At 54.2% G+C, this 27058-nt stretch overlaps 1 protein-coding gene across 2 annotated transcripts in view; it reads left to right on the top strand.

The window, feature by feature from the left end:
• PAPLN (papilin, proteoglycan like sulfated glycoprotein) overlaps positions 1 to 26996 on the top strand; it is a 32166-nt gene extending 5170 nt beyond the window's left edge. Inside the window, exons 3-27 of one of the 2 annotated variants that reach the window (XM_072963374.1) lie at positions 1952 to 2067; positions 2986 to 3046; positions 3321 to 3423; positions 4868 to 4998; positions 5797 to 5920; positions 6379 to 6459; positions 6553 to 6725; positions 6863 to 6986; positions 7418 to 7544; positions 7888 to 7953; positions 8490 to 8697; positions 9170 to 9349; positions 9552 to 9693; positions 13965 to 14220; positions 15235 to 15355; positions 15691 to 15814; positions 16802 to 17279; positions 18061 to 18198; positions 18345 to 18469; positions 18760 to 18913; positions 19116 to 19253; positions 19963 to 20090; positions 20172 to 20280; positions 22532 to 22698; positions 25014 to 26996. In XM_072963374.1, the coding sequence (XP_072819475.1) occupies positions 1952 to 2067; positions 2986 to 3046; positions 3321 to 3423; positions 4868 to 4998; positions 5797 to 5920; positions 6379 to 6459; positions 6553 to 6725; positions 6863 to 6986; positions 7418 to 7544; positions 7888 to 7953; positions 8490 to 8697; positions 9170 to 9349; positions 9552 to 9693; positions 13965 to 14220; positions 15235 to 15355; positions 15691 to 15814; positions 16802 to 17279; positions 18061 to 18198; positions 18345 to 18469; positions 18760 to 18913; positions 19116 to 19253; positions 19963 to 20090; positions 20172 to 20280; positions 22532 to 22698; positions 25014 to 25189 (3750 nt within the window). In that variant the 3' untranslated portion in view covers positions 25190 to 26996. The remainder of the gene's footprint in view (positions 1 to 1951; positions 2068 to 2985; positions 3047 to 3320; positions 3424 to 4867; positions 4999 to 5796; positions 5921 to 6378; positions 6460 to 6552; positions 6726 to 6862; positions 6987 to 7417; positions 7545 to 7887; positions 7954 to 8489; positions 8698 to 9169; positions 9350 to 9551; positions 9694 to 13964; positions 14221 to 15234; positions 15356 to 15690; positions 15815 to 16801; positions 17280 to 18060; positions 18199 to 18344; positions 18470 to 18759; positions 18914 to 19115; positions 19254 to 19962; positions 20091 to 20171; positions 20281 to 22531; positions 22699 to 25013) is intronic. The other variant, XM_072963375.1, reaches the window with a different exon arrangement.
• The last annotated feature ends 62 nt before the right edge of the window (positions 26997 to 27058 follow it).

Raw genomic sequence — 27058 nt, forward strand, 5'->3', positions numbered from 1 at the left:
CCCTGAAATAAAGTCCTCTTCTGGCAAACAGGACATATTTTCAGTCCCCCTTTTGCCTCCCAGCAAGAAATCAGGTCTAACACCTGTCCAGCTCCTTGGGACTCATCTAGTTTCCCCTTTGGTTCCTCAGGTGAGGTCGGTGGGAACCTAGTATAAGAGCAGAGGTCTGGAGTGAAGCCAACCTGCTGCTATGTCCACACATGGCTACGTGGCTCCCACTCCCTCTGCCTCACTTTTCTTATCCATGCACTGGTGTCTGTCAGGTTGTTCTGAGGGTTAAATGAGAGATTATGTGTGTAGCATGTGGGCTTCTGATGCCAGCTGCAGGGTGTCAGATCTTTCTGGTGGGAAACTATCCATTAGGATTATATCCCAAATGACAGCCCTTCAACAAGAGAGGCTTGATCCCTCTCTCACATAAACACAGAGGTCAGAAGTCTAGGGATGGTCTGTCTTACAAAGTACTCCCAGGTTCTAGGATCCTTCTATCTTTGCTTCACTGTTTGAAGCCTCTATTCTCAAATTACCTCATAGTTTATAAGGCTGCTCCAACTCCAGCCATCACATCTGATTTCCAACTAGCAGGAAGGGTACAGGAGGGAGACAAAAGAGGACAAATACACATGCAAGCTATCTCCTAAGGAGGTTATAGGCACACTTTGTTTTATTGCACTTTGCTTTATTGTGCTTTGCAGATACTGCATTTTTTTTTAACAAATTGAAGGTTTGTGGCAATCTGTGTCAAGCAAGTCTGTTGGCTCCATTTTTCCAACAGCATTTGCTCACTTCATGTCTATGAGTCACATTTTGGTAATTCTCACAATATTTCAAACTTTTTCATCATTATGTTTGTTATGATGATCTGTGATCAGCGATCTTTGATGTTACTATTGCAAAAAGATTAGGACTTGTTGCAAGTTCAGATGATTAGCATTTTTAGCAATAAAATACCTTTAAGTTAAAGTATGTATATTGTTTTTTAGGACAATGCAAAAAAACACACAAAAAGACAACGCCATTGCACACTTAATAGATTATAGTATAGTGCAAACAACTTTTATATGCACCCCAAAATCCATGTGACTCACCTTATTGCAATATTTGCTTTATTCTGGTGTTCTGGAACCAAACCTACAATATCTTTCAGGTATGCCTGTCCTGGAGTCTGCTGCAAAACACTTCTATTTATATCTCATTGAAAAGAATTTAGTGATATAGCTACGGTTAACTGCAGGAAATCCAGGAAATGAATTTTCACAGGGGGCAGCCAGGTATCCAACTTAGAGTCAAGGGTTCCTTTAGTGGGAGAAGGGGAGGATGGACATTGGAGGATTCCTGGGAGTCTCAGCCACAGATTGACAGGAAGAAACCACAACCCACCCCACCCCCAACACACACACACACATGCAGGATTAGATTAAGTTTTTATTTTAATACAAAAACATGGCACTGCTGGTGGGTGACATTCCCTGCACAGGTGGAGACATATCTACTTGAGAACACGCTGTTCTTCCTGCCCTTTTATGTCTCCCTCCTGGAAGGTATGCTCTGCTGATCCATGGGCTCCATTCAAGGCACTGTTTGCAGATTTCTTGGATCTCAAACCAGACTCTGCCCAGCCAGAGGATATCATGGTCAGGAGAGAGCGCCTCTGCCCCTAGCTTGGTGGTTTCCCCACTGTACCTGGCAAATAGCAGGGGCTTCTAGTGGCAGTGGCTTTGACAGATGCGAAGGTTGGGCTTCTTACGGTGAAAGCTGGCTAATTCCACAAATGAGTACGTTCAAGTGCCTGGTGATGTTGTAGTCCTGAAGGGCTGACTCTAGGAAACACAATCTCAGGATCCTTGCAAAGGAGGGCTGTGTTTGTAGGCAGGGGAACTTGGGGAAGCCCTGAGAGCTCTTGTGAGGGCTCCGAGTGCTGACTTCCACTCCTGAGCATCTCCTCCTCCAGGCTCCGAAGGTGAGGCGGCAGAGCGACACCTGGGGCTCCTGGGGCAACTGGAGCCCCTGCAGCCGGACCTGCGGAGGGGGCGTCAGCTTCCGGGAGCGCCCCTGCTACTCCCAGAGGTAGGGAGGCAAGAATGGGCCAGGTTGTTAAAAGAAGGCAAGCACTCGGGAGCGGCTGGATCCTGGGCTAGGAGCCCTGGGCCAGTGCTAGGCCACACGGACAGAACCCACCACACAATAGATTTGTGCTGGGAAAAGTATTGGTGGAGTACTTGAAACTGAGTCATTTCCCATGTGCTTATGCACTGATTGCAACAGCCACCTTACTTTAGGGGAGCTGGAGCCACGTCCGCTTCATCCACCCTTGAGTCTCTAGCTCCTAACACAGTGCCTAGCATGTGGCAGGTGCAGTGAATTCGTGTTGAATTAATGAATAATCTTCAGCAATTCTTAACCTGTGCAGTTTCTCTACCGTCAGCCTCTTTGTCAAGTATAGGTGTTTCCCAGTCTAAGTGACTTATTAAGCACCTGCTGTGTGCCCCGCACTCTGACAGGTACTTTAGCGCCCAAAAGGGGGCGTGAAGACACTGCCTGTCCGTGGGTTAACTAGTTCCTGAAAACTGTGTGACGAGGAAGAGCAATGAGATTACTGTTCTAAGTGCCTTATACTCATTTACTCCTTAAGTGGCAGGATAACCTTACCAAGTGGGTATATGTTACATCTTGTTGTATCTCCAAAGGCAGAATTTGAGTCTTCTCTGGGAATTTGCTTCAAGAGGCAGAGTGGCCTCAAGTTAGACAAGTTCCAGAAGAGTTAGACTCCTGCATCTGGCTTCTCCCAAGTATAAATATGGGCTCACTGCATCTACCTAAGGGGATTTATGTACTGGGGGACACCCCTCCTCTCCTTGCTGCCCCTCTGGCTGAGGGCTGCCCACCATGGAGCCCATCCGTAGCTGGGGGGCCTGTGGAAGAGCTCCAGGGGGGCGGGGTGTTAGTTATGGGGGTTTGGGTCTTCCTGGTGCTCTTGCCCTGCAGGAGAGATGGGGGCTCCAGCTGCGTGGGCCCCACCCGGAGCCACCGCTCTTGCCGGACAGAGGTAAAGTAAGGCCGGCAGGGATGGGGGACAGCTTCCCAGAACCCCTACTCGGCTGATATCCTAGTGCCCTTCTGTTTGTGCTCGGACCGAACTCCAGAAGCCCCTTCCTCACCCTGCACCCAAAACACCCCTCACCCAACCCCCCCCCCGAGGGGGGTCATGAGCCCAGGGGCACCTCTGAGCCTCCCAGAAGCCGCAGCTGGCATGGTGGGGCAGCACCCAATGGGACCCCAGCAGCGGACTCACGTGCCCACTCCCCACCCCCACCCCCCAGAGCTGCCCAGACGGCGCCCACGACTTCCGGGCGGAGCAGTGCTCCGAGTTCGATGGCCAGGAGTTCCAGGGGCGGCGGTACAAGTGGCTGCCCTACTATGGGGGTAAGTGCGCAGGTCCCCGCCCCACCCCCGACACCCTGCGGTTGTCCAGTGCTGGGCCCCATCTTTTGCGGATCTCTTTAACAAATTTCACAATTTGCATTTCACAGTTTTCATTACTATATTAAAGATGCGGTGTCAAATACATTAAAAAAAAAAAACCCACCAGTACCCCCAGGCACGTATCCATTACAACACAACAGTGTTGATCGTTCTGAGGTTTTTACACCCTTTTTCCCTCTGGATGCAAACAAAGCCATGCCCGGGTCTGTGCCGTTTTGAGCCTTGTTCTGTGCGTTGCTTTGGCCTACTCCCGAAGCTTTCCTCACCTGGCAGGAGTTGCAGGGCAGGGGTGGGGGAGATGCTATCCCGCTCAACTGCAAGGTGGTCTCCAAGGGGTTTGGTGGGGCGAGAGCTCATTCTCTCAGGACCTCTGGGGCTGGAGGCCTGCTCTCTGGGTAACTATGAGGCAGCTGTAGGTCATTAATTTTTAGAGCAATACAGTTCAAGAAAAAAAAATACTAGCATCTGTGTAATTAGAACATTTTTGGATGAGTCAGAAGATACCTTAGGTTAATCCTTCTGAGTACTAGTTTTCAGTGCTCCCTGTAAATGACTCCTGGAAACTCAGTGGCACTCTGGATTCCAACTCAGTGAACGGTCATGTCCTGTGTATGCCTTGGGGGTGGGGGGAGGGGGTCTGGGCTAAAGGGGGTGGCCCCAGTGAGTAGTCATTGTTCCTTCTGGATCCTAAGGTAAACATATGTTGGAAATCTATAGTGTAGACAAATTAGAACAGAGGAAAGATTGAGAAAGGGGTACCTTCTTTGTGATTGCAACCCTATTAGCACCTCTAGGCTATTTAAACAATGCGTGTATAATATTTAGATAAATACAAAAACTGAAACAAAAAAATGACCCCACTTCTTTCATAGGATCATTGCTAGCATTTTTCTAGCCTATTTCATATTATTTTTTCTCTCTCTACGTTTACATGTTTGTAATTAATACATGGTATCACTTTGCTTTCTGTGTTACAAGCATCTTCCCACATTACGTATAGTCTTTGTATCATAATTTTTAACAACACGGTCAACATGCATAGTAGCCTAGTGATAGATAATAGTTAAAGAGTAGCTGATTGTTAACTCTTGGACTATTATACATAATTCTGAGATAGACCTCCTCAAGTATCTGGCTTTTTCCTTATTCTGGGATTTTTGTTTGACTTGGTCCCCAGAGATGCAGCAGTGTCCCTTGGAGAGCATGGAGAGCATCCCTTCTCCATGGGCTGGGGGTGGGATTCAGAGCCACTGGGGGTGGGGATGCTGTAGGACTTTCTCTCCGAGCTAGATGTGTGCTTCTGGCTCCTGCCATGCTTTGCTGTTGCTAGGAGAGGCCTTGAACATTGCTCAGGCTCTCAACTTTCCCATCTTGCCTGCCATAGCCCCAAACAAGTGTGAACTGAACTGCATTCCCAAGGGGGAGAACTTCTACTATAAGCACAGGGAGGCTGTCATAGATGGGACACCCTGTGAGCCTGGCAAACAGGACATCTGTGTGGATGGCAGCTGCCGGGTAAGTTGTGTGCCACCCACCCCCACCCCCTGAGCTGGCTTGGGGCTTTATTATAGGATGTCTCCCTTCCCTGAGCCAGTGGCCAGACCTTGATGTCTTCTCAAGACTGGCTTCTAAGGTGCCTTGCATCACAGATGCCCTGCGACCCTCTTACTTTTGCCCTTTGAAAACTCTAGCACCACAATAAAAGGAACCCTCTGGGTGGCAAGTTACAGAAACCCAGCTAAAACTGACTTAAGGGAAAAAGAAAAGCCACTGAGGCATGGGCTGGCTGGCTGCGGGTTCCTGAATGACACTGCTGGAAACATCTCCCTACCTCTTGGCTTTCCTCTCCTCTGGGTCCGCGTTTGCATCAGGCAGGTTCTTATGGTGAGGTATAAAGATGGCCACCAGCAGCTCCAGACATCAGCTGTCCCAGCCTGGCAACCCCCTGGGACTCCCAGGAATTCTAGCGACCTGGGGTTGCTTCTGGTTTGTCCTGACCTGGGCCTCCCCCTGTACGTTTTGTGCAAGGTGTACAACCCACTGATTGACCCAACCCCTATGCTGGGAGCTGTATCCAAACTCAGTAGGAGAGGTGGCTTCCAAAGGGAAATGACGTGTTGTTGCCAGAGAAGGGGACACGGATGCCAAGCAGGTGGAAGAGGTGGATTGATTGTCAGTCACCATTTACTTGCCCCCATGGCTAGTAAATGGTTACTGCTCTTCCCAGACCTGGCCGGGCCACCTGGATTCGAGTCCCAGGGTGACTGTGACTTCCTCTGGTCTTTCCTGTCTCCCCTCATCTCTGCCTGGCAGGTTGTCGGCTGTGACCACAACCTGGACTCATCAAAGCAGGAGGACAAGTGTCTGCAGTGTGGGGGTGACGGCACAACCTGCTACCCCATCACAGGCGTCTTTGATGCCAATGACCTCAGCAGAGGTGGGGGTCCTCCCAGGGTCCACAGACAGTTGAGACAAGGGTCTGTTGCCTGCCCCTTCCTTGCCTGTCTCCTGTGCTGGCTGAGTCACTCTCGTGGCTCTGAGAGGGTCTGATCTGGCACTTAGGTCATGCCTCAGGGTGGAGGCCAAACCCTTGCCCAGGAGCCTGTGGGCTGATACTCAGGTCTCGGCCCACCTATCCGGTGACCACCTGGCTGCCTCATCTCTTCCCACATCGTCCCCACCTGTCCCCTCCTCTCTCACCCCATTTGGGTGCTGGAGCCTGCCTGTCCCTCTGGCCTTTATAAAGCTGTTTCTTCCTTCAGGAACACCAAGCACCCAACCCTGCTGTGTCCTACTTGCCCTCCCCTCACCCCATCTGTTCTGCCAGGCACTTAGCATCCTCAGGGCCAAATCCTCCCTGTGCCCGGGTGGTCCCAGAGTATCTCTGCCCCTCAGGCTACAACCAGATCCTCATAGTTCCTGTGGGGGCCACCAGCATCCACATCGAGGAGGTGGCCGCCAGCAGGAATTTCCTGGGTGAGTGCATGTTTGAGTCTGGGGTGAATCTGGGGCTGGGGCTGGGAGGCGTGTCCTGCCCTGGCAGCTGACTAGGGTACTCACCCTGCACAGCGGTGAAGAGCGTCCATGGTGAATACTACCTCAATGGGCACTGGACGATCGAGGGCGCCCGGGCCCTGCCCGTGGCCAGCACCATCCTGCACTATGAGCGGGGAGCCGAGGGGGACCTGGCGCCCGAGCGGCTCCATGCCCGCGGCCCCACCTCAGAGCCCCTGGTCATTGAGGTGAGTGGGGCAGGCAGGAGAGGGCCTCAGGGGTGAGTGGGGGCACCTGGCGGCCCCCAGGGGGCCAGCGGAAGGGCTGCGGCGCAAGTGAGGGAGGCCCCCCTGGCATCAGGCTCAGAGGGGACCCTCCTGCACAGCTCATCAGCCAGGAACCCAACCCCGGCGTGCGCTTCGAGTACCACCTGCCCCTGAGCTCCCCCCGGCCCGGCTTCAGCTGGAGCCACGGCTCGTGGGGCGACTGCAGTGCTGAGTGTGGCGGAGGTGAGGGCAGCGGCCTGGGGAGGGCACACGGCTGTGTGCGGGCACTCCAGCCTTGGGTGGGAGGTGGACAAGTAGACGAGACAGCTGCATGTCACGGAGGTCACCTTGGGGTGACTGGGGGCAGAAACCAGGGGTCAGGGTTCCCCGAAGCAGTGGCGTCTCATAGGAGACAGTGCTCCATGGGCAGCAGAGGCTGGGCCTGGAGCTGCTGACTGGGTGTCAGAGTGGGGCTTCATCCCCTATAAACAAAACTCTCTGAGCCTCAGTTTCCTCATCTGTAAACTGAGGACATTGATGGCACCTACCCCAGGGGGTCATTTGAGGCTTAATCAAGATGATACTTGGGAGGTGTCCAGAATGGTGCCTGGCCTAGAGAATGCGTTCAGTGAATGTTGACTGACTGGCTGCCCACTGTGGCTGGGCCGCTGCAGGTCACCAGACACGCCTGGTCTTCTGCTCCGTCGACAATGAGGCCTACCCCGACCACATGTGCCAGCACCAGCCGCGGCCTGCTGACCGCCGGCCCTGCAACCCTCATCCCTGTCCACACACCAAGCGGTGAGGCCCTTGCTAGCTCCCTCTGCCCATGTGGGGTCCAAGCTCTTGGTGGGAAGGGAGTGGGGTCCCTCAGCTGCTTTAGTTGTGGAGCAAAGAAAGAGGTTGAGGGGCTCCTCACAGAAGTGGCTGGAGTGGGGAAGAGGCAGCTGTCAGCGGGGAGGCAGTGGAGGGGTCTGAGCACGAGACCCCGGGCTATTCTGTCCACCCTTGTGAGTCCACACAGTGCCTATAATGTCCAGGCTGGTGGCAGGAGGGTTGGGGAGGTACCGGAGGAACCCGTTTGAGCCAGCAGGGAACTTGTCAGATGCCAAGGTGTTGGTAATGCCTTTGTTCGTGCACAAAGGACCTCTTACCTGCACCGGCCCAGAGCGTGGCACCTTGCTGGGGCCCAGCGTGTGTGCGGGAACAGGTAATCCGATGGCCACAGGCTCCCTGATGGGCTGTGTAGTCCTTCCACCCCGTAGCCTTGGTGGCAGCTGGTCTCTTGGGATGGTGGTGGGCTTGGCTTTGCATGTGCAGTGTGGGTGGCCTTTTCTTCTGGGTCCTTGGGCCCCAGGGCCAGGCAGAGCCACTCCACACACCCGGGTGAGCACGGCCCCTCAGGGAGACGCCCCTAAGGTCTGACCCAGAGGGAATGGAGTCTGGTTAGGGGTGACAGGGGATCTGGAGAGAAGAAGGGGGGATGCAGGTGAGGACAGGAACACTGAGGGAGGCAGCCGGCTCCATGTTGTCAGGACCAGCACACAGTGGTAGGAGACAGCAACCTGGGCTGGACTTTGGCCTTTGTGCAAAGCTATTTGCTCCTCACCTGCACGGCCCGATGCTCAGAGGATGGGCTGGGTCAGGGTCCCCCCTCTGCCTGCGTGTGAGAGCTGGTACCCCCTCAGGCCTGGGCCTTGGCCCCTGCTGCCAGGCCAGCCTCACCGGCTTCCTGCTTCCTGCCAGCTGGAAGACAGGGCCCTGGGCGCCCTGCTCGGCCTCCTGTGGGGGCGGCTCCCAGTCTCGCTCCGTCTATTGCGTCTCGTCCAATGGGGCTGGCGTCCAGGAGGCTGCCGAGGACATCGAGTGTGCGGGCCTGCCGGGGAAGCCCCCTACCACGCAGGCTTGCAACCTGCAGCGCTGTGCATCCTGGAGTGTGGAGCCCTGGGGGGAGGTGAGGCCCCCGCTGGGATTGGGGCAGGGCTGGGAGGCCTGTCCTCCACTGTGGAAACAGATCCGGGGAGTAAAGTGACCTGCTGATCATATTGGAAGCTGTGGCCAAGGCTGGGACTAGGAGCAGGGGCTTGGACTCCTGCTCCAGTGCTCCTCCTCCTTCTCTAGGGTCCCAGGCAGGGTGGGAAAGGCTTTAGTAGAGGGAAAGAAGAAGCTGGGCACATTTCTGGGGGGCAAGGGAGGAGCTGACACTCCTGGGGCTGCTGGTCACTGCTTCCAGCATCTACATATGTTCTGGTTGCAAATGAGGGAACGTGTTTTACACCTCAGCCAGGTGTCTGCAGCCCCAGTCTGAATGTGGGCAACAGGGTGCTGTCTGCCCTCCATGCCAGGCCAGTGGGCCTCCAGCTGTCTGAGCTGGCATGGCTCCTCTGGGCGAAGGCCAGCTCCTGCTGACAGCCCGGTCCTTACAGTGCTCTGTCAGCTGCGGTGCTGGAGTCCGGAGGCGGAGCATCACTTGCCGGGGTGACGAGGGGTCTCTGCTTCATGCCACGGCGTGCTCCTTGGAGGACCGTCCCCCCCTTACTGAGCCCTGTGTGCGTGACGACTGTCCCCTCAGCAACCAGGCCTGGCACGTAGGCGCCTGGGGTCTGGTGAGTACTTCCTCTCCCCATACCTGCTGCCCAGGCCTGGTTGCCTGGGTCTCTGACAGGAGCTGTGCCTGTGCCTGTCCTTGGGTCTGTCGTGTGGGACCAGGCACCTCCCCTCTGCCTTCTGGGTGTCCCCACCCCCAGCCTCAAGGTCTGTCTCTTGATGCGGGCGTGTTCTCTCTTCCCACTCCCGCCCCGGCCCCAGTGCTCCAAGAGCTGCAGCTCAGGCACTCGGAGGCGCCAGGTGGTCTGTGCCATTGGGCCACCCAGCCACTGCGAGAGCCTGCTGCCGTCGAAGCCTGCAGATGCGGAGCCCTGTAACACGCAGCCCTGCCATCTTCCTCCAGGTAAGGACAGGACGGGCGGGGCGGAGCCTGGCCTGACCTCTTTCCCCACCGTAAACCTGGCCAGCACTTCCTGTGCTGGGCCTTTACCTGTGCTGCGTCTGCCTCCTGGACCGCCCTTCTCCCCCATCTCCACCTACTGAAGCGCTTGCCACCCCTGAAGTCCAGCTCTAGGCAACCTCCCGAGCCAGCCCTGTCCCCACCTCACATAGCTCATTGTAACTGCTGTCACTCTTAGGTTGGTTCTGAGCTGCAGTGGTTGTAAATGGTTAGGCCGGCCTACTAGCTAGGAGCTGCCTGGGGGCCAGGACCTTGACTTCCTTCTTTCTGTTTTACCCCTGTCCGCAACCCCCTCCACCCAGAACTTTGCTAGCATGTGGTAGGTACTCAGTAAATGTTTGTTGAATGACCGTGTGACCGAGCACAGAGAGAGAGGTGGTCCAGGAAAGCTTGTCCTCGTACATTGCCCCTGTCTTCCCCACTTCCCCTCACTCCCATCCCCACTGGGAACGACGGTGCCCAGTCATGAGGAGCTGCAGGACGAAGGGCACGGAGGCCAGCACTTAACTTGGTGTGAGGAAGTGTTATTGAGGAAAGCTGTGGGTTGGGGCTGAGCTGGGGCAGGGGCAGTTGAAGGTGATACTGCAGAGAGGTGTGTGTGGCCCTGACGTGCCCAAGGTGGGGGAGGGGTAGGATTCCTATGGAGGCATGTGGTAAGGTGGCTGAGAACCAATGGCCTGGAGTCAACAGCTAGCCTGGGTTCAAATCTCCTCTCCACTGCTGAAGGGCTGCGGGGCTGGGCAAGTGCCTCTCCTCCCTGGTCCTCAGTTTGTGCATCTGTATAATGAGTTGGTAAGAGTGACTTTTCAGGCCTGTGGTGATCTCTTGGCCAGGAACACACAGTACCCAATGAGCAAAGGGTCGGCAGCAGTGGCTCCTGGGGCTCCTCAGCCTGGGCCTGGCCCTTGGGGTGCATGAGCAGGAGGATCCCCGAGCTCTTCCAAGCCCAGCCCCCTGGAGCCACTCAGTGTCCCAGGGCCCCGGACACCTTCCTGGAAGAGGCAGCCCTGGGCTTGCCCTAGAGAGGCATTTGCAGTAGGTAGAAAGGAAGGAAGTGGAAAGAGAACTTCAGACCAGGCTGAATTGTAAAAGAAATAACCTTCACCGCTGTTTTCATAAGCATAATAATAATGCATGGTCATTGTGGACAGTTTGGGGAAATTAGAAAAGGAGTGTACAGCGAGAAACTTAAATTGCCCTTGATCCCATCGGTGTTGGGATAAATCTTTCCTGAACTTCCTTGTAAGTGTGATTTTGTATCTACTGTCGCCACTAAATGCCATCTGGTGTGTGAACATTTTCGTCCTGTGCTTTCTAGGTGGGCCCACGGTGGGTGAGAATTTAGAATTTAGGTGGTTTCTGGGGCTTGGGGTACCGAAACCAGTGCTGTAGTGCTTACTGGCGAGCACCTGCCAGGGAGGGGCTGAAAGTGGGAAGAGGAGGCCCCCTGAGGGCTGGGTGTCCCTTGGACACACAGACAACTCTGCTGCCTTTTTTTTTCTGGCCTGTAGGGCAGCACTGGCCAAAAGACAGAGAATGCAAGCCCCATATGTCATTTAAAATTTTCTAAGACCCACATTTGAAAAAGTAAAAAGAAACAAGTGAATTTATATTTAATAATATGTTTTATTTAACCCAATAAAGTATTTTTGACATATAATCTATATAAAAATTACGAATGGGGTATTTTATGTTCTTTTTCCACAAGATTTTTTTAACAAAATGAAATCTTCCAAATCCAATGTATAGCTTACACTCACGGCACACCTCAGTTCAGGTGCTAAAATTTCGCTGGCATACCTGATCTGGATTTAGATGTCATCAAATGTCCAGTTGAAAACGTAGATTCACTTACCCAAGTGGTTTCAGGACCCGGGAGAGAGTTTAAACCAGCCTTGCCTGAGGTTTTGGCCTGAGTGGGATAGGCGATAACGTGAAAACCAAGATTTTACCACCTGCCTCCTAAGTTATTGTTTTTAAAATATCCCCCTGGGGACTGGCAAGATGTCCATATGGGAATGGAATTTTCAATTATTTTATTTTTCATAACTTTGTTCCACCATGTAGTAATGTGCTTATTGTGGAAAATTTGAGAGACACTAACAAACAGCAGGAAAGGACCACCCCCAACCCCGACACTAAGTGCCCAGGCACTTCACTGTGAGCACTCTCGGGGTGTCCTGCTAGCCTTCTTTTGTGCATCATGAAAAAAAGAATAACTGTTGTCCTCATTTTCTCTACTCAGCCTTCTGCATTTTTTTCTCTAACATTTTATGATGAAAAGTCTTTTTAAGAACTTTATTGAAGTGGTCAAGTATCATATACCAGAAAATTCACTCATTCTACTGGTACAGTTCATGCTTTTTAGTAAATTTACCAGATTAGACAGTGAGATGGTGAGAAATTTTAGTCGTACAGGAAAGTTGAAGAACTGTAGTGAGCAGCCATGTGCCCACCATTTAAGTTCCACAGTCAATATTTTGTTATATTTTCTTTTTCTTTTTTTTAAACAATTTTATTATGGTATAATTCCTGTACAGTAAACTACACATATTTTGGATGTTCAATTTGATGAATTTTGATAAGTGTGTACACATATATTTGCTTTTTCTTTAAATTAGAGGTACTGGGGATTGAACCCAGGACCTTGTGCATGCTAAGCATGGGCTCTACCACTTGAGCTATACCCTCCCCCTATGTTTGCCTTTTCATCATCTATTCTCTGTCTGTCCTTTTCATCTATCAGTCCAGTCGGTTTTAATATGGACTCATTATTGAGGTGAAATTCACATCACACACACTGGGCGTTCTGGAGGGCACAGTGCGCTGTTATTTGGTGTGTTCTCCATGTTGTACGAGCACCACCTCTCCTCTAGTTTCAAAAATTTTCATCACCCCATAAACGCATCTAGTACCCATTAAATAATCACTGCCCGTTAACCCCAGTCCTCTTCCCTGGTAACCCGATCTGCTCTGTGGGTTTGCCAATTCTGGAAGGCAGCTGTGCTCACCACTATACCACCAGCGCCTCCCTGCCAATTCTGGGTACGGCATATAAAAAGGAATGAGCAGGCCTTTTGTGCCTGGCTTTTTTCACTTAGAAGAATGTTTTTGAGGTTCATCCAAGTTGTGGCATTTATCAGTATTTATTCATTCGTTTTCTATGACTAAATCACACCGAATTATATGGATGTACCACAATTTGTTTGTCCATTCATCTGTTAATGGATGTTTGGGTTGTTTCCACCTTCGGACTATGATGAAGAATGCTGCTATGAACAGTCACGTACCAGTGTCTGTGCGGACTTAGAATTGGGATTGCTGGGCCACATGGTAACTCTGTTTAACTTTATGAGGAACAGCCAGGCTGTTTCCACAGTGGCTGCACTGTTTCACATTCCCACCAGCAGTGCTTGCGGGTTCCAGTTTGTTTGCACCCTCGCCAACAGTTGTTACTTGTCTTTTGCGTTAGAGCCTTCCGTTTACATGTGAAGTGGTGTCTCCTTGTGGCTCTGATTTGCGTTTCCTTCACAACTGATGCTGCTGAACATCCTTTCATGTGCTTGTCGGCCATTTATTTATCTTCTTTGGAGAAGGGTCTGTTCAAGTTCATTGCCCATTTTTTAACGGGATTGTTTGTCTTTTCATCAATCTAGTTGGAAAATATTTGTGTATCATTTTTGTTTGTTTTATATAGTTGGGATCAAACATAGATGCTAATTTTATATCTGGCTTTTCTTTTCGGCTAAACATGTAGTATTAGTATTTTCTATGTGATTAAAGACGCTTTTGAAACCTGGGAAGGGTGTTTACGAAAATACAAATCTGCTCCTTGTCACTTCTGCTGTCCTGGGTTTTCCAGGTCCTGTCTGAGCAGTGGGGTGGGAGCAAACATTGGTGGGGGTGGCCGCTGTCCGGGCCCATCTCTCCTCCTTCCCTCTGCTCTGACTGCCTCGGCTCCCTGCAGAAGTCCCCAGCGCACAGGATGTGCGCACCAGCCCCAGGAACCCCTAGATGCCTTTGGGCCCTCGGAAGACCCCTGCCTCAGATGAGAAGCTCAGGGGAAGCCCCCAACCTCAGGCCCTGGAGATGGAGGTGGAGGGTGGGGGCAAGTGGTTTTGGGGCATGGAGATAGGTAGGTGATGTAGACACAGGTGGAGGGTGACGAGCCAGGCAGATACATCATATGTCTTTTGTTCCCTTCTTCTTTCTAGATTCCAGAAATCAGTGGTGGGCATCCCAGGAGCAACCCTCAATTCAGGGTAACCCCAGAGGAGACCAGAGCTCCCATCTGCCAGCCCTGGGCCCAGCCCTGTCTCCGCAGCAGTCCTCACACCAGCAGACCCTGCGGTCTGGCTCAGGGCCCCGTGACTGCAGACACAGCCCCTATGGGTGCTGCCCTGATGGCCACACTGCATCTCTTGGGCCACAGTGGCAAGGCTGTCTGGGGGCCTCATGTCAGCAGAGCAGGTGGGTGCCTCTTCCTCCTCACCAGGTCAAAATGGGAGGTGTGTCTTGGTTGTGGGGTGTATGATGGGGTGGACAGTGTTTCTGCTCAGAAAGGGGTGGGGTGGGTTAGCAGAGCTCAGGAACGGGACTCTGAGCTGCTCCGATCGTGTCATTTGAGGACTTGGCTTCCTCTTGCTGAGCTCCCTAATGTGCTAAGCAGGCGGTGTGAAAACCCTTGCCGTCTCTAAAGAAGTCAGACTGTTGAGATGTAGCCTAAAGTGCTGGGAAGACAAATGGAGTATGATTCTAACTCTCAGATCCAAACCAGGCTCCCACTCCCTCAGGGGCTGGGTGCTAAGGGCCTAGACTTCTGGGCCAGCAGCCTGGGGGTGATTCCTAGCTCAGCCACTTACCAGCTATGTGCTGGGTGACTTGGAGAAACTTACTTAACCTCTCTGATCTTGGCTTTCTCTGCTGAGAATTGGGAACAATGACAGCCACTGGCTGGGGTTACTGTCAAGATGAAACAAATCACATGTGCCTGGCACATAGACAGCACTTTGATACGTTCCTTCTTTCACCTTCCTTCCTGACTCCTGTTGGTGGAGGTGAGATAAGTGGTGGGCTCCTCTGACACCCTTTTCTGCCCCATCTCCTATCTGCTGCTATTTTGTAAAAACTCCCTGGGAACCTGGCATTTGGGCAGGCTCAGGTGAACATCCCCCTCCTCTGTTTTACAGTGGGACTTTTGAGTTGAGAATCTGTCATTTACTGGGAGTTCAGCTCTGCTTATTGAGTTACTGCTGCCCTTTCTGGTAGCCCCTAGGTGGCCAGTGGACATGACAGACTGGGGTAAGCAAAATGCTTCCCCTTGCATACAGGGACAGACTGTCCCCACTCAGGTCTTTGCCAGATGAGCTCCCAGCTCAGGGAGCCTCAGGGCCTGGAATCCTGGGATGCTGGAAGCTCAGGGACCCTGGTAGGGTAGGGTTCAGGCCTGGGTGGTGAGGGGAGGGCTGTGTGATGTCTGTCTAGGTTCGGGTGCTGCTCTGACGGCGTGTCTGTGGCTGAGGGGCCCCATCAAGCTGGCTGTGCAAGGTCTTATGGAGGTGACAACACCGGGAGCAGGCCAGGGTCGAGAGCGGTGGCTTCCATAGTAAGTGTCTGGTCATGTGAGGGGCAGAAGTCCAGCCCTCAAGCCTGCTCAGTGCCACTGTGACCCAGGTTCTTTGCAGCTTTGGCCTTGGAGAAAGGAGGGCTCTGGAGCCTGCTGGCCTGGGCCACCCTCTCCAGGGCACAGGGCTTCAGTGACAGGCCTGGGCTGGAGTTGGGGGTTCATCTGACGTTCTCCTGACCTCTCATCTCCTCCCAGAACTGGGGTTATGCACCATGGATTCACAGTTCTGTCCCTCTCTCTTCCTGCCATCCTGCCCCTCAGCAACCTATAGCCAGATCTGTTTCCAACTTCCTAACCCTGGGCTTCCTCCCCAGGCTCCCCAGGCCCAGCAGAATGAGCCTAGTGAATGCCGGGGCTCCCGGTTCGGCTGTTGCTATGACAACGTGGCCTCTGCGGCCGGCCCTCTTGGGGAAGGCTGTGTGGGCCAGCCCAGCTATGGTGAGTGGGTGCCCCTGCTCGTCCTTCCTGGTGGGTTGGCGCTTGTTCCACTGTGTCCCCCACCCCACTCCACCCAGAGCCAAAGACAATACCAGCTCAGTTATTTGTTCATTTCTTCCACAAATACTTACTGATCATCTACTAGGTGCCAGGCCAGAGAATGGTGTCAGATGGTTCTCGTGTCCAACAGTTTGTAGTTAGGCTGCCTGGCTGCTTATGGGAGCTGGGGAGACTTGTCAGAGAAGAGTCTATGGAGAAGGAAGGCCTGTGCTGCCCTTGGGCTCAGCCCCCTCCAGAGGCAGGGTGGTCAGTGTCTCCACCCTACCTGGGATGAGTCCTAGAGGGAGGACTTTGAGGTCAAAGCACAGGGTGCACAGGAGGAGCTGCCAGGGAGCATCATGGGGACGTTGAAAGCCAGACAGGCTAGTGGTCAGAGTCTGCAGAAGGCTGGGCACCTGGACAGGCTTTAAGCAGGAGCCAGCTGTGGTCACATCTGAATGCAGAGAGGCGAGGCTGTTATTACAGGCAGGCTGGGGGCTGGAGGAGGTTCAGAGGCTGGTGAAGGGCCCTGGGAACAAGGGCAGGCCCCTCGCTGGGCATCTTCAAAGGCCTCTGGGGGCTCAGGGCTGAGTCCTTATTGTCAGCTAAGCTCGCAAGATTTAGCCCTCAAGTTGCTCTGTGGGGGCGCTAGGGGGCTGGGGAGGGGCATGAGGGAGCCTGTCCGGGGAGCTCATGGCCCTGACCTTCTGGAGGGCTCTTGCTCTGGGGGCGCAGGTGGACAGGACTGATTCTGGAGGCTGCTAGAGTCCCAGCCCAAGGCCGGTCAGGGGCCAGGTGGGGGTGTAGGCATGCTCTTTAAACTGGGAAGGGCCTCTCTCCTAATTCTGGGGCCGAGGGGATGGAGGGCGCTCTCCGGCAGGGCTCTGCTAGGCAGCATTTGCAGCTTCGTTCCTGGGCCTGATGACCTGCGCCCTCCCCGCCCCTCAGCATACCCCGTGCGGTGCCTGCTGCCCAGTGCCCACGGCTCCTGCACCGACTGGGCTGCCCGCTGGTACTTCATCGCCTCCGTGGGCCAGTGTAACCGCTTCTGGTACGGCGGCTGCCACGGCAACGCCAATAACTTTGCCTCGGAGGAGGAGTGTGTGAACAGCTGTCGGGGGGCCCAACACAGGCCCCGCCGACCTGAGCCTGGGACCTCTGGCCAGAGCACACACACAGATGGTGACGGCAGTGGTCCTAGGGGCCGGCAGGAGGCCAGCCGACATGGGACGGGGCCCATGGTCCAGAGAAAGCCCTTGCCTTCTGGTGGCCTCTGGTGGCGAGACCAAGAGCCTGGGCCAGGGGCAGTGGACCGCAGACAGGCTTTTGGAGAACAGCCCCGGGGCCAGGAGCTTGGGCCCAGTGCCCCTGGACTGAGCAGAGACGCAGGCCGACCGGCACCACCCTCCCACAGCTCCTCCTACAGGTGAGGCCCCTCCTCCCCAGACTGGGGGTGGGACAGGGATCCGGGGCCGGGGGCTGAGCCTGTTGGAGCCAAAACCCTGAGGTCAGCTGGCTCTTCGTCTCCATCCCTAACCTGTAATCTTCCAAACAGCCCAGCCTGGAGGGCCTTGTTACCACCATTCTACAGATGGGGAAGCTCAGGCTTCAGAGACCTGAGACTTGCCCAGGGTCAGGCAGTCAGTGGATAGTGACGCCTGGATCTCCATCAGATCTTGCCGGTATAGCCCAGGGTCTGTCTAGTTGGAAAAACTCACAGGCTTCATGACCTTAGGCAAATCATCCAACTTCTCGAAGCCTCCATTTCTTGACCTGTAAAATGGTGATATAATCTCTTAAGTTTAGTGTGGGTCCCCTTTGTTGTTACTCTTGTGACTGTATCATATTAATTAGAGATTTGGGAAGATTAAAAACAAAATTAATAAAACAAAATTGAGTTCTAAAGGTATGTGTTGAGTCCCCCACATGATTCTGGTGTTGCTTCTCTCCCAGCCTCTCCATCCCCAGGGGTCTGTGCCTACTCTGTGCTGTTGCAGGAGCAGGCGGACGTAGCAAAGCCTGGGGGCATGTAGGGGGTTGGGGAGGGTGGATTCCCAAGACCACGGGCTCCTGGAGCTTGGCCTCCCATAAGGCCCTCTGGCCTGCAGGTGCCCGTGACAGAATGGGCACCAAGCTTAGTGTGGGACACACTGATGAAGGGGTAGTCCCTGGTCTTGGCACTCAGACCCTTCCTCCCATCTTCCCAGGATTACCCTATCGGGCTTGGAGCCCTCTCTGGTGCAGGCAGCCCTAGGGCAGTTGGTGCGGCTCTTCTGCCCAAATGACACCTCCTTGGACCCTCATGCCGGATGGCAGAAGAATGGGCAGCCCATCTCCTCTGACAGGTGTGTGCAGTGTGCTCCCCCAGCGCAGAGCCTCTGACCTCTCTGGGATGGGAGGGTGAGTGTGTGGCAATGGTCCCCTCCAGTAGAAACTCAGAGCACTGTGGCCCTCAGGAACCCAGAGCTCAAGCCCCGCTTCCTTCATTTAGGCACAAGCTGCAGCCTGATGGCTCCCTGGTCATCAGTCCCCTGCAGGCAGAGGATGCTGGCACCTACAGCTGTGGCAGCACCAGGCCAGACCACGACTCTCAGAAGATCCAGCTTCGTATCACAGGTCTCTGTCCCCACCCCGCCCCACCCCAGTGGGTTCTTGTGGGCTGCAGGGTAGGAGGGCTTACCGGGAGGGCCTGGGCCAGTGTGCCCCCACACTGGAGGGCTAGGGTGCTTCCTTGGGCCAAAGCATCCTGATGGCAGGGACCACATGCTCCAGTTAGGCTGGGGCAGAGGTCTTGCCTCTTGTGGCCCTCATTTCTCCATATGTCCCCTGCTGGCCTCATGGCCCAGCCTTCCTTGTGTCCCCTTCTCCCCACAACTCACCCCTTGCTTCTCCTGGTCTCATGACAGGGGGTGATGTGGCCGTGCTATCTGAGGCTGAGTCAAGGCACTTCCCTCAGACCAGGGACCCAGCCCAGGGCTACAGTCCTCGGGACCCCAGCCGAGGTGGGGATGCTGGGGGCCTTGGGGCCACCTCCTCCTCACACCCATGGCCCACGACCAGGTAACAGTGTGCAATGCTGTCCTGCCCTCGGCCTCCCCAGCTGAGGGCCAGGGTTGGGGGAGGTCTCAGTGGGTGAAAGGAGGGGAAATTGGAAGGTCCCCAGGCCACTGTGTGCTTGACCAGGCTCTCTGGCCCCTGCTCAGGGCCCTGTGACATGAGGACTAGGAAAACAAGGACCCCCTCATGGCTGCTTGTTCTGCAGGCTGCGTCTGGACCAGAGCCAGCCTAGGGTGGTGGTCGCCCATCCAGGCCAGAGGATCCGGCTGACCTGTCACGCTGAGGGCTTCCCACCCCCAGCCATTGAGTGGCAGAGAGACGGGCAGCCACTCTCTTCTCCCAGGTTGGTTCAGCTCCTCTCCCCTCCCTCCTGTCCTGCCTCCAGCCCCCACCCACCTGTGCAGCCCACTGGGGCAGGGAGCTGCGGGCGTCACCTCTGGCCAGTCCTGATCAAGACTCCAGGGCCTCTCGAGAGCTGGGGCTGCTGGACGTAGGGCTCCTTGGGCAGACCGTGTTTGGGTGTCTGGGCCTTTCCAGAGTGTGGGTAGTGGACAGCGGTAGGAGACGAGCTAGCAGAGGTGATGGCTGAGGGAAGAAATGGAGGCGGACACACTTCTGGCTGTAATCATCAAAGCTAACATTTATTGAGCCCATGCTGAGGGTCAGGCTTGCTCTCCTCTGTCTGATCTGCAGACGAGCCACGTTGCTGTTTTATCCCCATTTGACACACAGTTCAACACCACACAGCTCCTAAGTGGCAGAACCAGGATTTGAGCCTACTAACACTTATAGCAAAAACCCCAGACCAGAATTATTTTGTATCAGAAAATTTGAAATGATTTGTTCATTGCCAGGCTTAAAATCAGGCATCTTTAAGTAAACGAGAGTGCCAGCGGCTGGGGGACCTTCAGGCCTAAGGCTGACTGGCCCTTGGTCAGACCCCACCGGCCAGCAGGGTCCTCTCACCAGGGAAGGGAAGACCTTGCCCCCTCCCCCACCGCCCCTTGCTGGGTATCTGGGGATGGCGCCACCTGACTGTGCTTGGCTCCTAGACACCAGCTGCAGCCCGATGGCTCTCTGGTCATCAGCCGCGTGGCTGTGGAAGATGGCGGCTTCTACACTTGTGTTGCTTTCAACGGGCAGGACCGAGACGAGCGTTGGGTCCAGCTCAGGGTTCTGGGTAAGGGGTCAGTCCCGAGTGGAAGGGTCAGGTGGGGCAGGATTGGTGTAGTGGCTGACCGTGCCTCCTCCTTGGGCGCAGGGGAGCTGACAATCACAGGGCTGCCCTCTACTATGACGGTGCCAGAAGGTGACACGGCCAGGCTGCTGTGTGTGGTCACAGGAGAAAGTGTGAACATCAGATGGTCCAGGTGAGGCTCTGTTCTAGGCGGCCCTGGCTCTCAGACCCTCACATCTGAGGTTGTACAGCCCGAATAGAGGTGGTCCACCTTTCTGCAGGATGGTGCTGTCACCACCGCACCCCCCTCATCCTTCTACTCCTACCTCCAGGCCTGGTTCTGTGGAGGGTGGCAGCACCCTCATCCCTGCACAGTGAGGCCCCAGAGGACTGCTCTCTTTTCTGTTGGTTGGGCTACACCAGGGTTTCCCTCCCTTGGTACTACTGATGTTTGGGTTGTTGAGGTGAATTACAGAATGTGTAGCAGCATCCAGGCCATCTACCCACCAGGTGCCAGTAGCACCCCCACCCAAGTCATAGCAATTAAAAAATGTCTTCAGATGTTGCCAAATGTCCCCTGGGTGACAAAAATCTCTGCTGGGTTTGAGAACCACTGGGCAACACTCAGCTTTGGGGACTTTAGTGGTCTTTTACCCCAAACCTGCTGGTCTTTTATTTATGCAGCAAACGTTTTTTTGTCCCCTTCCTCCTTGCAGCGTGTCAGGATTAGGCTAGGCTCTGGGGTCCTGGGGTGATCTGAGCCCCCCAGAATCCCCCAGGCAGGAGATGACCCAGTGTCTGTCTAGGCTCCAGAGGTCTGCCCTTAGGGCACCTGTGCACAGAGGGGTGAGCCTGCTCCTGTCTGGGAGAATCAACGAAGGGGCGGCCTTGAAGCTGAGGGAGGGGAAGGAGGTCCTTGGTCAAGCCTCAAGGGTGAGTGCTGGAGAGATGCTCAGGATGGGGACTGGCCTGCCTGCTGGAAAGAGCGGTGACTGGGTGGCGGGGTCGGCTGCCTCTGTGTGGGGCCTCCCCGGGCTCCTCAGTGGGTGTCCCAGCCCGCCCACCCTGACCAGGCCATGGCTCTGACTGTCCTATCAGGCCTGCCTCTTCCAAGCAGTAAAGGCTCAGGATACCGCTCTTCCAAACAAAACAAACATGAAAACACCCTCCTCTGACCTGGTCTTTCCCTGCAGAGCCAGGCCGTGTACTACGTGTCCCCTTCACAGCATGGTTGTTCATATTGGTTGTTTCCACCTGCTCACCTCCCTACTAGAGGCTTAGCCCTTGCCCTGGGGCCTCATATCCACCCCCGCCCCAGGGACACCACGCTGGCCAGGGCCACCAACTAGCTCCCTGTTCCCTAGTCCTTGGACACACTCGTCCCACATGACCTGCAGTCTCCTTCCTGCTTCTCTGGCTGCTGCTTCTGTTTTCCTGGCCAGCTCATCTCGTCCCATCCCTGAGAGGCTGGTATACCTCAAGGCCTGTCCTTGGTCCTCGGTGTGCCTCTAACTTCACCTTGGGCAGCCTAGTAGACATGCAGTTTCCAGGACCATCAGTGCTGAGACACTGCCTGGGTCCACACCTCAAATCTGACACCTCTTGGTATCTCACAGGTACCCAAAATGCAAAGTGGTAGAAAATAACCTCCCCATTCACCCCTCATCTCCCCAGTGTGGGGGCACCACCATTGCCCAGTGACCCAGGCTAGAAACCTGTTCCCCGTTATTTCTTGTTCCCCGTTATTTCTTCTCCCCCACCTCCCACCTCTGACTCTCCCCTGAGTCCCTTTATTTTACTGCTGTTACCCACCTGGGTGCACTTCTGCAGCAGCCACTCACCTGGTCTCCGCTTTCAGACTTGTCCCCCTCCCTGCACTGCAGTCAATGATCCTTTTGAAGTGCAAATACCATGGTCAGTCCTGCTTAGCTCACACCCCTCTGTTAACCCAGGATGCAGCCCACTGTCCTTGCTCGGGCTGTGGCCTTCCTTCAAGCGCCTGAGCCCCGCTGTCCTCCCCATCAGCCAGCTGACCCTCAGGTCAGGCCTTGGCCAGCTGTCAACCTCCCCACACCTCCCTGGAGGCAGGGGGCGCTCATGTCCTTCATTCAGCGCAGGGCCTGGCACCTCACCGCTGCATAAAAGGCCTTTGTCGATGAAGAGTGAGAGTGGGACTCCTGTGTGGACAAGGGGCAAAGTTACAGTCACTGAGCTAAGTTGGTGTGAGTTCACCTCACTTCTGAATCATTTTGCTTTGATGATGTTCTATCATTTTGGTACCCAGACCCATCTCTTCCTTAAGGTGAGGGGCCACAAAGGGGACTTGTTGGCTCTGGAATGGTCTTGGATTACCTTCTCCTTCTGGCTCTGGGAGGGCCGGCGTGGCCTCCCAGGGCCTGAAGATGAGACCCTGGACAGCTCTCCTAGCGCTCTCTCTGCTCCAGGAACGGGCTGCCGGTGCGGGCTGATGGCCACCGTGTCCACCAGTCCCCGGACGGCACGCTGCTGATACACAACCTGCGGGCCAGGGACGAGGGCTCCTACACGTGCAGCGCCTACCGTGGAAGCCAGGCAGTCAGCCGCGTCACTGAGGTGAAGGTGGTCCCACCGGGTAAGGAAGGCCTACCCAGGCATCTGCTCGTTCTCCAGAGCTGGCTGTGTGGTGCAGAACGCGGAAGGTGCAGGCTGTGCAATCCAAGGGACTCTAGTCCAAATCTGCCTCACTCTGCCAGCTATTGGTAGTGTGAGTTAGGGCAAGCTAGTTCCCATGGGGCCTGGAACAGCCCTGGGAGAGCACTGCCAGGGCCTTCCTGTGCTGGTCAGCCTGGATGGTCATGACCACTGTTACATGCCGGCCAGCTTGAGGGTGGACCTGGCCAGCGCTGGTGGTTGAGGTCTGGTAGAAATGTTGTTCGGTGAGTTGGACTGACAGTAGGCTTCCAGTCTTCGAGCTCCTTGAGACAGCGACTGGGACACATGCTCCAGGGCCCAGCCCAGTGCTCAGCATCACCAGGTGCTCCAGTACTCAGTGACCGAGCACATGTGTGCGTGGGGGCATTACCTTGGTGAGAGCACCATACTGCAGGGGCCACGTTTCACTTCTACCGTGCCCAGCAAATAGATCTCTTGTCCACGTCTTCACACTAACGAAATTTACAAGACTTGAGACAAGCCAGGGTACAGATTTATGTGAGAGACACAGCTGTTAGGAGGACCCAGACGGGCATGTTTGTGATTAGCTACAGACATGTCTACATGGGAAGCCAAATCATTAGAAACTTGGTTGATGCTGAAGTTTGGTGGGGCTCCTGATGACATGTGGTCACCAAGCTGAAGTGGCATGATGTGACCTGCTTCCTGGACAGGACACTTTTGGCCTCAGTCTGGCCTTTTCTCCTGCCCCCTGCTGGATGAGTGTTGCTTTTGTCGGGGTGGGGCGCCTTTGTTTTATTAATTAGGTCACAGATATCTGCTCTCACCCATTTAAGCGTTTTGTAAGCAGCTCACTGCCTGAGGCTGCCTCCCGGTGCTCTATTCATAGTTTGGCGGCATGTTGGAATTGCTGTGTTGGCATCAGGGTGGGGGGGGGCTTGATCTCGTCACACTGGTGTAAGGGACATATTTCTCCTCTGAGGACCCCTCAAGCTTTTTGCCTTAAAGTCTGAGGTGAGAAAATATTGTAGGGTTAAGACATAGGGGATCACTTACGTTTTCAAATGAGTGGGAATGAGGCTATTGGGCCAAACATAGTAAGGTGCCAAGATTTTAGCCATGGTCACTGCATCCCAGGTGCTGTTATTATCCTCATTTCAGATGAGGAACCGGAGGCACAGGGAGCTTAGGTGATGACTTGCCCAGAGTCCCCAGCCGGAAGTGGGAGAGCCGGGCTGGTGCCAGGCGCGGGCTCAGGGCGGGCGTGCTTCCCCCTGCCCAGCACCTGCCCCTCCCGCCACGACGGGCCCAGGGGCTGCAGGGCCTGAGATAAAGTGGACACCAAAGTTACAATTTTTAAAAATAAGCATAAATGGCTTGCTCTTTATGTAAATGTGGGTAGTTCTTACTCTGATTGTACTGGTTGGTATGGTCTCTTAGTTATGTTTTGGGAGGAAGCAGGGGCGAGGGGAAGGAGTAGGCCTTCCCCAGCCCCATGAGGTCTGACTTTAGGGAGGTGCTGCTCAGGCCCAAGCCGAGTTATAAGCGCCCCTTTCTGAAAGAAAAAGGTTTACTAGACAGGCCACTTCAGTGCTGGGACAAAGCAGCAGAACGCAGCTCTCATAGGGATTTAGAAGATACAGAAGCTCTGAGTCAATTCACAGGGGGAGGCAGCCAGCGCTTTGTCTTCAACATAGCATTAGCACCAGTCCCAGCCTGTCCTCCTGTCCCCTTGCCTGGTACTGCTTTGCTGAGGGAAGTGGAAAAATTGGAAGGATGGGGAACTAAGTGACTGAGACAAGTTGAGGCTATTGAAGGCACAAAACTTTTGAGGCTGGCCGAAACCAGCCGTGAGAGAGACGACAGGCAGCTCTGGCCGACTCAGAGTCGTGCTCAGGGCTGATCCTACCCTCGCTTCCCGATCCAGAGGCCGCGGCTGCTGTCGTTCAGCTCTTCAGGCCTCAACAGTCAGGGTAGGGAGTTAACTTCCAGGGACGTTTAATCGCCCAGTCAGTCACCGCTGGGGTCTGCGATGCACTGTGCGCTGGGCGGGAGCTGCAAAAGAATCATGGGAGGACCGCTGCTTGCTGGCGTGAGGGGGGAGGAGGCTGGAACGCGACCCCTCCTGCAGTTAAAAGGTTACAGGGCAACTGCACTCTTTGGGGAATCTGGTACGTCAAGTGCTGCTTTCCTGTTAGGAAAACGAAATGAAGTGGCAGGTGAGTTTTCAGCATACTCAGAGCTTTCTTACCTCTCTCCCCGGTCACCTTGCAGCGCGGGCCGCCCAGCAGAGGGACCCCAGCAGGGAGTGCGTCGACCAGCCGGAGCTGGCCAACTGTGACCTGATCCTGCAGGCCCAGCTTTGCGGCAACGAGTACTACTCCAGCTTCTGCTGTGCCAGCTGTTCCCGGGTCCAGCCTCACGCTCAGCCCACCTGGCAGCAAGGATGAAGGCTAGCTCCAGCCCCAGTTCAGAAACGCTCACAGAGCTGGGGAGAAGGGAAGACAGGCTCTCGGTCTCCCCTCCCTGGGTGGCAAAGAGAGTTATCCTCTGGAGACACTGGTCTGTGCAAAGCTGCCCCAGCTGTTCAGCCTCAGCAGCGGTCGGCACCTGCCTCTCTGTGGTCCCAGCTGTGTTTGCATCTCTGACAGAACCACAGGTGGCTGCGGAGTTGTCAAGGATCTATTTGAATAAGGACACCCTTTACTTTACAACTTCCCTTTATAATTTGTTATACAAGATCCGTTCACTGTGTTTTAAAGCATGTTACTAGGGTTCTCACTTCACTTAAAGCTGGGTGGGGAGGTGTGTAACGATTTCAGAGTTTATACCTATCTCTTAACAGGAACACTAACTCCTTTTGTGTCAGGGAAGCATTTTTTGCTCGAACTAGATCTCAACTGGGGTCCAAACAATGGCCCATTATTCGAGTCTCTCTCACCCTTCCAGGCAGTCTAGCAACCAGCTTCAAATCCCATCTGTGTGTGCAGTTAACAACGTGACGTTCGTGACAGCTCTCAGCAAAGTGGAATGTAATATAAGGCTCAGTAAAGGGATATGGGATGCATTGGTATCTGAGCATGGAAGAACTAGAGACGCTCCCTCCTTTCAGCGGGAGGTGGCGCCCTCCTCCTGAGGACTGCCTCCCACCTGCATGGAGCTGAATGATGGGCCTGCTCTGCACAGTGGCCAGCGAGGAGGAGCCGCTCTGCCTCAAGCAGGAATCTGTGAAGCAAAGTATTTGCTGCCAGATAAAAACTAGATATTAAAAGCAGCACCAGCAGGGGCTCAGGGGGAGGGAACGAATGGAGGGGAGAGCAATGTGGTAAGAGGGAAGTGGATTCAGAAATGGTTTGAGTTGGAAGTAGTCATTCTCCATCTCTCAGAGCCTCTTCGTTCCTTGCTGCTAAAACAAGAGGCCTGGTTTCAGTGAGCTTCCGAGTTCCTTTTCATTCTGATCTTCTAGAAACCCTCCAGAGGACTGGCTGGGCCTAGTAACAGGGGATTCTGGGACACAGGAAAGACAGGCATTACAGAAGAAGGTGACTTTTATTACCAACACACTGGCTGGGAAAGAGACAAGCTGCATCATGGGTGAGTGACATTTCGTGGTCTGCCTCTCATTCCACAAAACATGGGCCAGGGGCAGAGGTCTTCTTTTCTTTCCATCCCCTTTCATTCCCCATGGCTGGTTTTGCTATAGAAGTTGGAAAGTAGAGGCCACTTTGTTATAGTCCCCCATTCTCTAGTTAAAGTAGTATTTGGCTAATTGATGACACACCTCAGAAGGTAAGTTTGAAGTTAGCTCTTCTTAGAAGTAGGCATAGAATAGGGGGTTGAAGTTACAGGTGAGAGTAAAAATCTAGACCAGTGGTTTTCAACCCTCTTCCATACTGGGGGCTTTTAAAAAAAACCCGCACCTGGAGCTCTACTCCCCTGAGGTTTTGCTTTAATTGGTCTGGAGTACAGGCCAGGCACGTTGATTTTAAAAGCTCCCAGATGATTCTAACGTGAATCCAAAGTTGAAAAGTCACTGCTCACCCCAGACTCCTCAGAATGTGGATCTTGTTCAAATGCAGATTCTGACAACCTGGTCTGGGGTGGGGCTGAGGGTCTGTCCCTCTAACCACCTGCCAGGTGAAGTCCACCCTGCTGTTCCAGACCACACTTTGAACAGCAAGAATCTGACAGGAGAGATGTGCTTCAGAACAACCAAAGCCTAAAGTATAAATACAAATATGAATTTTAAGAACATACTAGTCCTAGTAAAAGATTCTCTAGCCATCAGACTACTAGCTGCAGCAGCAGTGGGTGGAGAG

The sequence above is a fragment of the Vicugna pacos genome, chromosome 6 (assembly GCF_048564905.1).
Source record: "Vicugna pacos chromosome 6, VicPac4, whole genome shotgun sequence".
NCBI lineage: Eukaryota > Metazoa > Chordata > Mammalia > Artiodactyla > Camelidae > Vicugna > Vicugna pacos.